The sequence below is a fragment of the Pseudopipra pipra genome, chromosome 2, assembly GCF_036250125.1.
Source record: "Pseudopipra pipra isolate bDixPip1 chromosome 2, bDixPip1.hap1, whole genome shotgun sequence".
Lineage (NCBI taxonomy): Eukaryota > Metazoa > Chordata > Aves > Passeriformes > Pipridae > Pseudopipra > Pseudopipra pipra.
Genome location: NC_087550.1, coordinates 92,584,210 through 92,596,289, shown reverse-complemented (window position 1 = coordinate 92,596,289; position 12,080 = coordinate 92,584,210). Strand labels below are relative to the sequence as shown.

Below are 12,080 nucleotides of genomic sequence, written 5' to 3'. Positions count from 1 at the left end.
GCACTGCACGCTGACTGAAGTTAGATGCCCACAGTGTTGTAGTTTATTCAGATTACCATAGAGTACTAATTTCTGATTTCTTTCCATCTATCTCATGGGTACTCTTTTCAAGTACTTTTGATAGTTCAAATGAGACTCTTACCAGAGCTGATACAATAGTATAAAAGTTTTCACCGCTCCTTTCTCTATAGGTATTTAATTGATCTTTGGGCATAAGAACCATCTAGAGCAAGTTCAAAAACTACAACAAACATTACCTGTCCACTACGCATATATTTATAAAGGATCCACTGTTCTTCTGTAGAGGACTGACAAATGCCAGAAAACAGGAGAAGATTGGCAATATCTGTCATTGAACATAGTGGGCTGAATCAAGCAGAACAAAATAATCAAACAAAGAGAGGAGGTCTATAGAAGGCCATAAATGATCACAAATCTCCATAACTGAAGGAATTTGCATTTCCAGTTATGATTTCATCTACCTCTATCAAAATGCAGCCAAAACACAGTGGTTCCATCCACTCTCTCATTTCAGGTTCTCCTTTGTAACCTGCACAGCTTCAACCTCTAGCTAGGGTCATGCCATTCAGAAGGCAGGCATTTGTCCTGAGCCTCAGTAACAGTAAGGTGTCCCTTGTGGGCAAGGGAGGAGAGAGCCAGAGGACTGATAGGGAAAGGAGTGTGACATGGTCAAAGAAATGCCCATTTTCAGTACTTCACCTTCATGCTCAGAAGCTAGTGGCTGGGAAAACTGTACTGGAAAAGCATGAATACACAATCCCAAAAGCCTCACAGAAACAACCATCCTCTCACTATAAACAAGGCCTAATTTTCTTTATTCCTCTCCACTCCAGATGTGCAGAGTCGGAGCAAAGCCACAGCCAAAGTAGAGGCCAGGCCATACAAAAGAAAACACAGCTACAATTCTCAACATCCACCTGCCAGAACACCTTCTGATGAATCACTGCCCAGCTGACACACTACTGGAGGTGGAGGAGTTGGAGAAGGAAAGGCCATGTTTAGGCAGCAATGAGCTATGATAGAGCAGGTCTGACCAGGATATTCCTTTTTCCTAGACAGACCAGAATGTGTGTACAGGAAACAGAATGGTTTAGGTACAGTAAGCCAAGTCTTTTTTTTTTTTTTTTGAAGCTGCACAAACCAAGCCTCCCAGATATGGCAGTGTTTTCAAAATCTCTTGATAAGCAAAACAAATCAATAGGGTTATGCATGACTTATCTAGTGTACCCACAAGTTTCTGATTCTTTCCCTCAAACTGGATTCTGATATGCCTTGCAGAGCCAAATGGTAATAACACTGCTCAGCAGAATAGTAAGCTATTGCAACCATGGTAAATGGCAGGAACAACCAAGGATGTTTTTATCACATCGACACAGTGCTGATAGTTTGCAGCCTCTTATCATGAGAGGCTGAGAACATAAGACACAGTCTTAGGCTCCTCTGGTGGCTTCAAAGCTGTATAATTCTACCAACTTCATAAAAGGTGCTCCTGATTTAAGCAATCACAAAAGAAAATGGTGCTTTTGTTTCCATTCATTTACACAACAGATTTAGTAAAGCTGTTCAAAGTAATGATGAGCATGACCTTTTTGTGTGCTTTGAGCTATGTCTGATAGCACATAGGTAGCTCATAAGTGGACACAGAGAATAGAACTACCAGTTCCATTTTTGAAGTCTTGTATGGAAACAAGACTTTACTTATGTCTGCTGACTGCCACTTCCAGTTCATTACTCCATGCTATGAATTTATTTTTTGATATTCACAAAATGGTGCATAGTAAAACTTCCTAAGGGAAATATGAGGTTGTGAAGATTATGACAGTCACTACTGAAAAGTAGGCACGTGACATAACAAAAATCTCATTTTGTTTTTTAAGGCCACATGAAGCCTCATTTCCAAAAAATCCTGCACAATTTTCCAAAGTCTTGCAGAACCAAATCCTTAATTCCTAGCTGACATGCAGGATCTTTTTTAGAAAAATATTCAGATCTGCAGACCAAAGTACAGGTGTCTGTGTGTAAAGTAAACATCTATCTGCAAAGCAACTGGAAACACTCACTGCAGTTGCTAGAGATAGTAAATAAACAGTCCATACATGGATTCAGGTCTCCCCAGAGCTGGCACAATTTGGTTGATGGAATCCCTCTAGAACCAGAGGAGATTAACGCTCCACTGACTGTGATGGGAATACTACTCATGTAGAACACTGCTAGAAACACCTGCATCCAACTCTGAATCCAGAGCTGAATCCTAACTGTAAACCTGATCTAAAGAGCTTATGAAACTAGGAATCCTCACATCTTCTGCTAAGCTTGCAGGCACAAAACCACAGAGCTACACAGTCTTTTAGCAACATCTGTGAAAAATTAAGAGGCACACTGGAACTGGCTAAGCACAAAGCCTGTCATTCTTCCAGTGCGTTTCAGGTTCCTTTCTGTTACTTCTCCTGTGAATCGACAATGGCTAGCCAAAACTCAGCCATTTTAAAATCTTTTAATATTTTAATGGGGAAAAATATTATCATTTTCTTTCCAAACCACTGCATATCAAATGGGCAGTGAGCCCTAAAAACAATTATTCAGCTTTTATTTTTTCAGATTTTTTCATCGCCAACCTTTAGACTTGCATTTCTAAAACACTGTTTAGCTGTTTGGAACAAGTGCTCCCAGTTGATACAACCATTTTCATCAAAAACTCCTGCCTCTGCCATGCCACACACACAAGTAAACGTAAGCATTCAGCCTCATACCCCACTTTGAATTAGCTGACACAGGTACCACAAGTCCAAGAATTCCCAGTTCAGAGCACTCTTAACAACCATAAGTGATACTGCTAACATCTGTAAGTGATATGAGGGCAATTCTTCACATACCACTTACCAGCCTTGGAATTCACTCTTAAAAAAGGTTGCTGTAATGCAGTTCATAAATGTGAAAGGTCAACTAAATCCTGATCCTGCTTTGGTAGCACTGGTACGAACGCATGACTAATCAAACTTGATCATAATAAAAGACTGAAACACAGGGGTAAAAAGAAAATAAATATACATACATGTGATTTTTCTCCCCATTTGTTCTGCTTCCAGGACGTATTTAGAACACTTATGCAGTTTTATACCTTTAGCACTGCTAAGCTTCAACAGGCAATTAGAAATGTATCAGAAGAATTCCCTTCACCCGCTACAAAGTTATCAGTTTGACTTCCAAATTAATTTGAGTTTTTAAAGTTTGCAATATTTAAAGCACAGTCACATGACACGTGAAACTCATCTCCGTAATGTAAAGAAGGCTGCCATGAGCCTGAGTTTGACTTTAAGCTTTTCTTAATGTTCCTTAATAGAGTGAGCCAAAGTTAGCATTCAAGAGAATAGAAAATCCAAGGCCAAGCATAGTGTACAGCCTTACGTACATCCTACTTCTTGTCCCTCTTGCTTCTCAGTTTATTCAGACCTTGGGAAACTGGTGGGAAAGAAACTTGCATCATAAAATACCAAAGTACTAAAACATGACAGCAAGATGGCACTAGGTTATAAATGGAAAAGATTTTGTTGATGGTATGGAGTCTCGAGCCTAGAGAATAGGAAGACCAGTACTAAAATACTATCGGAAATGGAGATGGTTGAGCTAGTACCACACCTTTAGACAGAATGAGAGAACATTTAACTACAATATACAAACCAAAAATGCTTACTATGAACGCATGTAAGGAAATCTGGACTTCTTGTATACGGCGACCCATATTTCTGAATACAAGCTGAAGAACAGAAAATAAAATCGTTATTTTTATAATGATGACAGGACAGCACTTCAAAGCACATAAAATGATACCTGGACTGCAAGGATTTGGAAGGTGGATGCAAAATCTATGCAATATTATAATCTCCCAGATGCCTTAAAGTTCTTAAGTTCATTAATTTTTTTTTGATGTACAGCAGTTATAAACCATTTGAAGAGGATGATCACTTAACCAGATGCTACTACGATTCTAAAACTGTGATAGTAGCTACTCAAATTTGACCAACTAAATTTCTTAAAATACCTAAAAAGCACAAAGATTTTTTTTCACACCATGACTATGATACAGCCAATAAAATAAGTCAGTGGTTCAATAAGTAAAGGCATCTTTTTTTTTAAATACAGAGATTAGTTAATAACTAAGTTAATTAAAATGGGAAAAAGGTAGAAAACTACAAATTACTTAACAACACTGCAAGCCACAGATACATATGCAACATCAAGATTTTAACATGCAGAAAAGATACAGAACATCTATGTATGTGAATGTACACTTAAATAAAAAAACACACCTCAAAGTGCTATAAGGAACATACACTCTAAAGTTAGCAATGCATGTTTATTGCAATCATATTTCCATCACGTTTCTTAGCAGAGGCTTCAGCTGTAACAAGCTCCACTGTCAGGCATCACAAACCAGGACTGCCACAAAGTAAAAGTAAAAGCTGCAACTCACCCAAGTATTTCGGGTAAAAATATTCCTGTAGAAAGGGGAAAAAAAAGGCAAAAATTTATTGAATAACATTTGCTTCTATTGTCATACTATTTAAGAGCTGCTGTCAGTTTAGTGCTCTTGCGTGACAGTTGTTTAACAAGTTCCCAACACCAATATCCTAATTTCTTTTTATTCAGAACCAGAAACACCACAATATCATACATATATTTTCTCATTTGAAAAGGAAAGAAACATTAGCTCCAGTCTCAAGGTATTTTTTGATGGCAGCTGACCTGGTCAGTGGTAGTGACTGAATATGAAGCCACTTACCCATCAAGAGGTAAAGTTGCTAATGATGATATGAGATAGGGGCAAAACCCTAGAGGGAAAGTGGAGGGGGAACCTTCAGGTCCTGGGTGCCAGCCCATTACCTGGAAGGTGAATGCTCTTCCCCCCTGCCCCCGCCACGTGGTCTGGCAACCCTGTAAGGAGCTCACACAGACCACCAGGGAGGGATGGACGAAAGAGGAAGTTTATTGTGGGGATAGGGGTTTATAAGGCTTTTAGGAGGGTCAAAAGGGGACCAATTACAGGTTCAGGGTCATACAGAAAAACCAATCAGGTAAAGAGTTAACAGCCAATAGGAAGGGGTTAACAAAGGCCAATGAGAAACACCTCAGGACATCTTCCCAGGACACTCCTGTATGGGAGACAATAGTCCTTCATAGGCGGTGTCGGGAAGAAGGAGCAATGACTTTGCAGAAAAGCAAAAGCCATTTTAAAACCTGTTTAAACCACCTTAAAAACTTCTGTTTCTATAACATTTGAGCTGTTTTCTTCTTTTTCTTCACTAGTCCATCTCTGACAGGACTTCTTCCATCCTATATATGGCAAATCCATTGCCACAGGAAAGTATAGGATCATTTAGTCACCCAGCACGTCCTCCGAGGCACTCTGTTGATGCAGAACATGGCCAGCACACTAACACCACAGTCACTCAAAATGAAAGGGTACCATTTGCTCTTCCAACAAGCACCCTACAACTCCCACTACAACACCACCCACTGCCGTACCACCCACTCCATCGTGGAGAGAGTCTGCTCAAAGAAGGGAATAGTGACAATTTGCAACTGAGGGGAAAACTGACATTCGTTAATCTAAAACCAGACTGCAAAGGGCATTCCCACTGCCTTCGTGGTACACGGTCATGTGTTACTGTTCCCTGCTTTGCATCAACAATGTGCAGCCATACAGAGAGAGCAGGCATTTGCTGATGGGATGTGGATCCACCCCTGCATGTCAGAAAACTACTGAGCCTGGTGAGGCCTTGCCACCCACAATTGCTTGCACCAACACAGAGAAACAGCAGGAAAATACAATTGTGCTGCACAGAAGGATGGGAAATTGGCTGAAGTTGATCATTGTATCACATTTTTTAAAAAAGTACAAAAATTCATGGCTAGGAAGAAGCATTTCTTTCCACCTTTATAGTGGTTTTCATAATGTATGTCATCGGTTCAAGCACTGTTAAAATTGTGACTGGGGCATGCAGTGAGGAAAAAACTTATGGATTGTACTGGTGCTTAATTTTTTTGGTTAAAATAGACCACTTCTCAGCTAATTGTGAAAGCATTTGAACAACATAATTCTCTTTCATACACCATGAGCAATTTTCATATAACACTATCTTCAGTGAGATTGGGACAGTAAATACCCTGCATTCTACAAAATTAAATTGGTCTATACAATGTGCAAGGTAAGAAACTATTTTATCTTCTCCTCTAATTACAGATGTTTGGATAGGTTCGTGCATTCTTACAGGCATGTATAAACAACAGAGACAGGCTCATGCCATGATTCAATTTGATCTGGACTGTCCAATGCAATCAATTGCATTGCTGTCATTTACCAGAAAAATCAATTGCTTCTGGCAAATATGCCCCAGTAACTGAAATGCACCATGTAAATATTCAGCCTAAATTATCAGAGCACCAACAAAGAAGTAGAGTAGCAGCTTATACTTATGTTCATTTTCAATTCTGACATGAGCGTAATAGGCTTGGCATCTTTTGGGGTTCAGCTTTGAACTGTCTCTTTGGGTTAACATAGTGTTGAGCTCAGAACTCACTTCAGTCCCTGTTCCCTATTTTTTTTTGTTTGTTTTAAGGTTTAGTTTTGGAAAGGACAAATCAAAAAAGTGCAGTCAAAATAAAAATAAATCCAAGCACTCTAAGTATTCAGGTGAGTGTCCAGTTGTACTATTAACCACAAGCTGAACTTTAGCCAGCACTTGAGGAGAAAAAGCTAGTGGCATGTAATAAAATATTCAAAACATTTCTTTCATTAGTTCTCCTTTTCCAACATACTTCACAAGAATGTGCAGATGTGTTTAACCACCAACAGGATAATCCAGACTCTGGCAAGAACAACTGTTTGGGCACTCACAGAACAATAAATAGGAGCTTTCATATTCATGGCCATCAGCCTAATTGCTCCAAGTCAGTGGTGGCAAAGGCATAAAACTTCATTTTCTCCTTGACCTCTGATGAATGAGTTGAGTGCTAGAAAAGTGGTATAGAGTTTACTTTTGTACAAATAACCCTCTAAATGCAAACTGACTGTATATTGATTCAATGCCAGCTGAACAGCAGACAAGTGAAACTCCAAGACACGGTACCACGACAAGCTTCATTTCACAAGGTACATAACCAAGGTAAGTGATTTAAACAGGGGGCTATTAATAGAAATTTAACCCTTCTTTCCCCATCTTCCACATTTACTTATACAAAAGCACTTGCTGATCAGTAGCACTTCACCAGGTTTACAGGATCTGCTGATACTACCATTCTAAAATAAAGCAATGTGATGACAGGTTCTAACATTACTCATTCTTGTATGATTAACTTTTCATATTTCTCCATAATCAATTTTTCTTACAACAGGCTTTTGGAAATACAATGACAACATATTTCCATTCAGCCAAAAGATTAATCAAGAATGAAGGACAAATGATCTCACACCTTGAGAAAAGGAACTTGCTTAAACGGAAAGTAACAGTCCCTTTTCAAAAAATATCAAGGAGAAGTTTTCTTAGTTAAAAATTCAAGCTCTGCCTAACTCCACAATGCCTTTTCAGTCTTCTGTGCTGTACTAAGCTTTAATGACTCCCAGATGTCAGGGAAGATAAAGATCCTACACAGGGTCAAGTCCATGTTAAAAGCATGAGACTTATCTTCTCCCCACCAGAAGTGTTCAATTGTATTTTCATGATCCAACAAAAATGCCAAGAGAAATGCTTGAGGCTTGCTAAGAAAGAGTTGGCAAAGATTCTCTATTACTATTCTGCTGATTTATCAGCTATCCACCTTCAATTTCAGGCTTACCAAATATATCACCATCCAGAAAGCACACACAATTCATATGATCAAAACACAAGAAGTTATTTAACTGTTACTGCTGGGGTGGTAAAAATCATGACAGAATTACGTGTTAAATTTTCAGCTTGGACTATGGTACAAAAAGTCAATGTTTAAATGTTGTCAGCCCTTCCCCTTTGGATTTGCTTTCCTAATTATAGCTGAAAATAAAAGCAGGAGAAATGGACTTTTAAAATAAAAAGCTATAAACAAATACATGTTGGACATAAACATCCTGTGGATAGGCTGCTGTACAGACACTGACCTCACCAAGCTCTTTAACCCATCTGTCCAGTAGCAATGTCCCACTGCAGGCAAGAGGAAGACAATACCTTGCAGAAGCACCAACCTCCAAGAGAGACCAACAGCCACAAATGTAGTTTCAACAACTCCAACCTCTGAAAACACTCCTACCAAAAAACCTTAATGTATTTGCATCCCTCTTCCTTGTGACCCAACATACCTTCTGTCTGGTTCCCATGTATCAACCAGTAGGGCTGGGATGCCAGAAGCTACAATAGTCAAGGGCCTGGCAGCAGGACACCAATAGCCCGTGGTGTCCCAGGAACACAAACAGTCTTTTTGTAAACTACATCTTTTATCTGCTGTAACTACAGCTCAAATGTAGTATGAGCTACACACCAGAGCTGTCACCCAACCATGAGTTTCACGTCATGTGCCATCCAAAGTGCAGCTCAGCAGAGATCTCAGGTAAATAGGGAGAAATAGGGGAGACTGAAGTGCCTAACATCTGAAGTCTCCACCCTTTCAGTGAGGTGGAAAGCACAGCATGAGGCCAGTCTCTCCAGGCAGGTCCTGGCTTGCTTACTTCAACTCAGCTCAAGAGACCTTTCCCTTGCTGTGCAGGAGACAGTTATAACAGTAAAGATTTAAGCTCTACAGTCTCCACCCCTTTCATACAAACACATGCAGGAGCAAGTCTTACGATGCATTAAACACAATTATTAGCTTCCATGGCAATATTGTAAGACCTAAGAATGCATGCTTTTATTTCAAGGTAGAGTGACACCAAGCATTTTTCAAGGGGCTAAGATGTTCCTCTCCCACCTACAGCCAGAGCTTACTACTACCCTGATACAACAGCCACTACAACACTTAGCCTGGATATCTAAAATGGAAAGAGAGCATAATTTTAAAAGTGTCCTCAAAAAAAAACTAACCCAAGCAAACAACCCCCAAAAACTCCAGGTTGTAATTTTTTTATTTGTGTTTTTTTTTTCCTTTCAAATGTTAAGAACAGTTTCTCTTGGGCCATCCCCACAACACCCTGCATTGAAACAACTGAGGAGAACAGCAACATGAAGAAAAGAATTCATAGCACAGCTGTGGAGCTGAAGGGGCAGAATTACCTATGTCAGCTTTCCTGCCAGAGGAAACCAACATTGAGACTGGGGTCACCATCTATTTTCAACTCTATGGCCAAACTCTCCCTTGGTGGTAAAATCCAGGAGCGAGTGAAATTATACAGGGTTTGCCTTAGCCCTGCTGCATTTTTAGAGAAGATGGAAAAACACCAAATCAGAACAAGCGTTAACATGAGTCACTGTATAAAAATAGCCCTTCTGAAAACATAACAATGACCCTGTCAACACCAGGAAAATGTTCTCACTGTTGCTTTAAAGTAATTGGCAACTCTGGAGACCTCAGACAAAAGGGCCTGCCTACTGCTTCTGTTTGTTTTGCTTGAGTACTAGGTCAGGTAAGACTGATCAGCAGAGAAGCTAACCCAAATCATGTTTGAGCTCTGGAGGCAGCAGGTAGAAGATGCAGTTTATAGGAGGACTGCTCATGTTCCTGGGCATCTGGCTCTTGGTGGTCTTGCTTGGGCAAGTGGGGTGGACCAGAAGGCCTCCAGAGGTGCCTGTCAACCTCAAACATTCTGTGATCCAGTGACTGCAGCACCACTAACACTGGAGCATCACACTGACTTGTGTTAGCAACAGTGATTTCTAAAAACTACTTTTTTAGTTACCTAGTTACATCTTAGAGAGTAGCAACAACTCCCACTTTATGCCCTTTTCTCATTTCCATATAATGACTCTCCCTTTTCCTCTTTCCTTCATGACTGAATGTTTGTCTTGGGCATGGCCAGACCTCATTTATAAATGTATTTCATGTTTCCACACTGTGGGTCTGTTTAGAAAGATATTCTTTGCAAAGAAATGACTGCTACCAATCACAACAGGCTGTACCTTAATGTTTGGCAGTTTTTCAACTGTTACAACCTGAGAATGCAAATCTCATTAATGCTCGAGAGCTCTCTCCATTTTTTAAAACTCAGCCCTAGACTTCTGATACATAGCAAATCTCATGCTGAGTGATTGGGCCCTTCCTCCCATATAATGGAATTAAGCAGTTCTGCAATTCAGAATTTTAAATATGTAGAATCTATAGTTAAAGAAGTTATGATCAAATGAATGCCACATTGCTTGCACAAGCTTTCCTTCTCACGAGGAACCCATCACTCAGCCAGGTTAGTTTGCTTCCTATTTTGCTTTGGGGCAATCTGTATTCTCCATGCAAAGAGCAAACAGAACTTCTCTCCCCAATTTGCCATGTGAGGCTTTAGGGTAGCAAGCAGGTCACGTTACAATCCAAAAGCAGCCTCCAAGTCTCATCTCCTACCTCCCAAGTTACAGCTGCTTTGGGTAGATTTTAGATTTTGTGTCCATTTGCCAAGTAGCCACTTCACACTGTCCAGCTATTCTGGTGCACAAAGACTGTGACTGCCCCTTCCACTGAGTTGTTGAACTTCTCAAACAACACGCTTTTAAGACCACACTCTCTAGCATCACTCCTTCCATAGAGACTAGGTATCTCTGCAGAATCCTCAAGTTTGGAAATAAAGCCCATCTACTGTCACAGCTTCCCTTGCCCTTTTCTGAGAAGCAAGACCATCTCCCAATAGCTTCCTGAGGTGCCACTTCAGCAAAAGGTGGTCCTCTGCAATAAGGAAAAACTCACTGATGACTAAAATGCACAGTTATGGCGGGGGAGGTAAAAAGTAATGAAAGGAAAGAAAAGAAGAAAAAAAAGTTACTGTATGTCACAGATACATTAGATTTTGTGAAGATGCAGGGGGTACCGAGAGATAATTTCTATAGATGGCCCGAGGCAGAGTTTGATTAGACAGTAATGGTGTGAAATGGATACAACTGCTGCCAAGTACTCCAACAAAAATCATTTGTAGAGTGATTCTAATAAGTTGGTTGCGTACGCTTTTAAATTATTCTGACTGCAATACAATCACGAATGCCTTGAGGTTTCCTCCATTGCTTTAGGACCAAAAGGCTACTTTCCCTCCAGCTGTAATAATGTGCAATTTCAAAAGATCTCAATTTGATGATACATCTTCACTCAATGTTGCTTTTTTGAATCCTTACTTCTTGCAATAGTTACACTATTAGTGTATGTGTAGTACATGCGGTTAAACTAACACTTGCTCAGAAACTTCAGTCAAATTGAGGAAACCAGTATCTGACAAAACACCTAGCATAAGTAAAAGGCTGTCTCCCTTCAACATCATCACTATGTCATCACTCTGCAATTATTCCAGCTGTATTTAAAACAGACCAGGTCTTATATCCCATCAAATACGATTTAAATATCTATGATCTCTCTTATAGGTTCTGTGACATTTTATCCACTGAAGTTTTTCCCCTTCTTGTAATCTAATGATTTGTTTCTTAGGATTTTGCTTATCTGCAGAGGTTGCAACTCATACTAATGGCATTCAACCATTTTAGGCATTGCTGGATTTGGCCTCGGAAGGGACAGGCAAGCAAGGAATAGGGAAGTGACATCTGAGATGACGCCAGGCCCCTGTGACACAATCTGATCTCATACTTCCCTGTTCATTAATAAGTAAGTAATTGTTGCTTTTCTGTTCTTGTCCTAAATATTTTCTGGAATTGAACTAGGACTCCCTGTTCAAGGAATCAGCCAAATATGGTAGCTCTCCAGATGCATGTGATTCTGTAAAGAGCAAGCATGACCCATTCTCCTTTTACCTCTTCATTCGCCCTTCTGTCCTGGCAGATGTGCAGAGTGAAGACAACAATAGTTGCTCCCCTCCCTGGGTATCCTCTTTATTTTCCGTCTTTGCTCTTTCTCTGGGTCCCACTGCTGATGCTCAGAGGAACAGGGATAAAACCTAAAGCCATCAGTTAGGA

General features: G+C 40.0%; 1 protein-coding gene across 2 annotated transcripts in view; it reads right to left on the bottom strand.

Annotated features, from left to right (window-relative positions):
- Positions 1-12,080, bottom strand: part of GAS6 (growth arrest specific 6) — a 42,426-nt gene that overhangs the window by 22,667 nt on the left and 7,679 nt on the right. For both annotated transcript variants that reach the window (XM_064646424.1, XM_064646423.1), the window contains exons 3-4: positions 4,493-4,517; positions 3,713-3,775 (exon numbers count right to left, since the gene is read on the bottom strand). In XM_064646424.1, the coding sequence (XP_064502494.1) occupies positions 3,713-3,775; positions 4,493-4,517 (88 nt within the window). The remainder of the gene's footprint in view (positions 1-3,712; positions 3,776-4,492; positions 4,518-12,080) is intronic.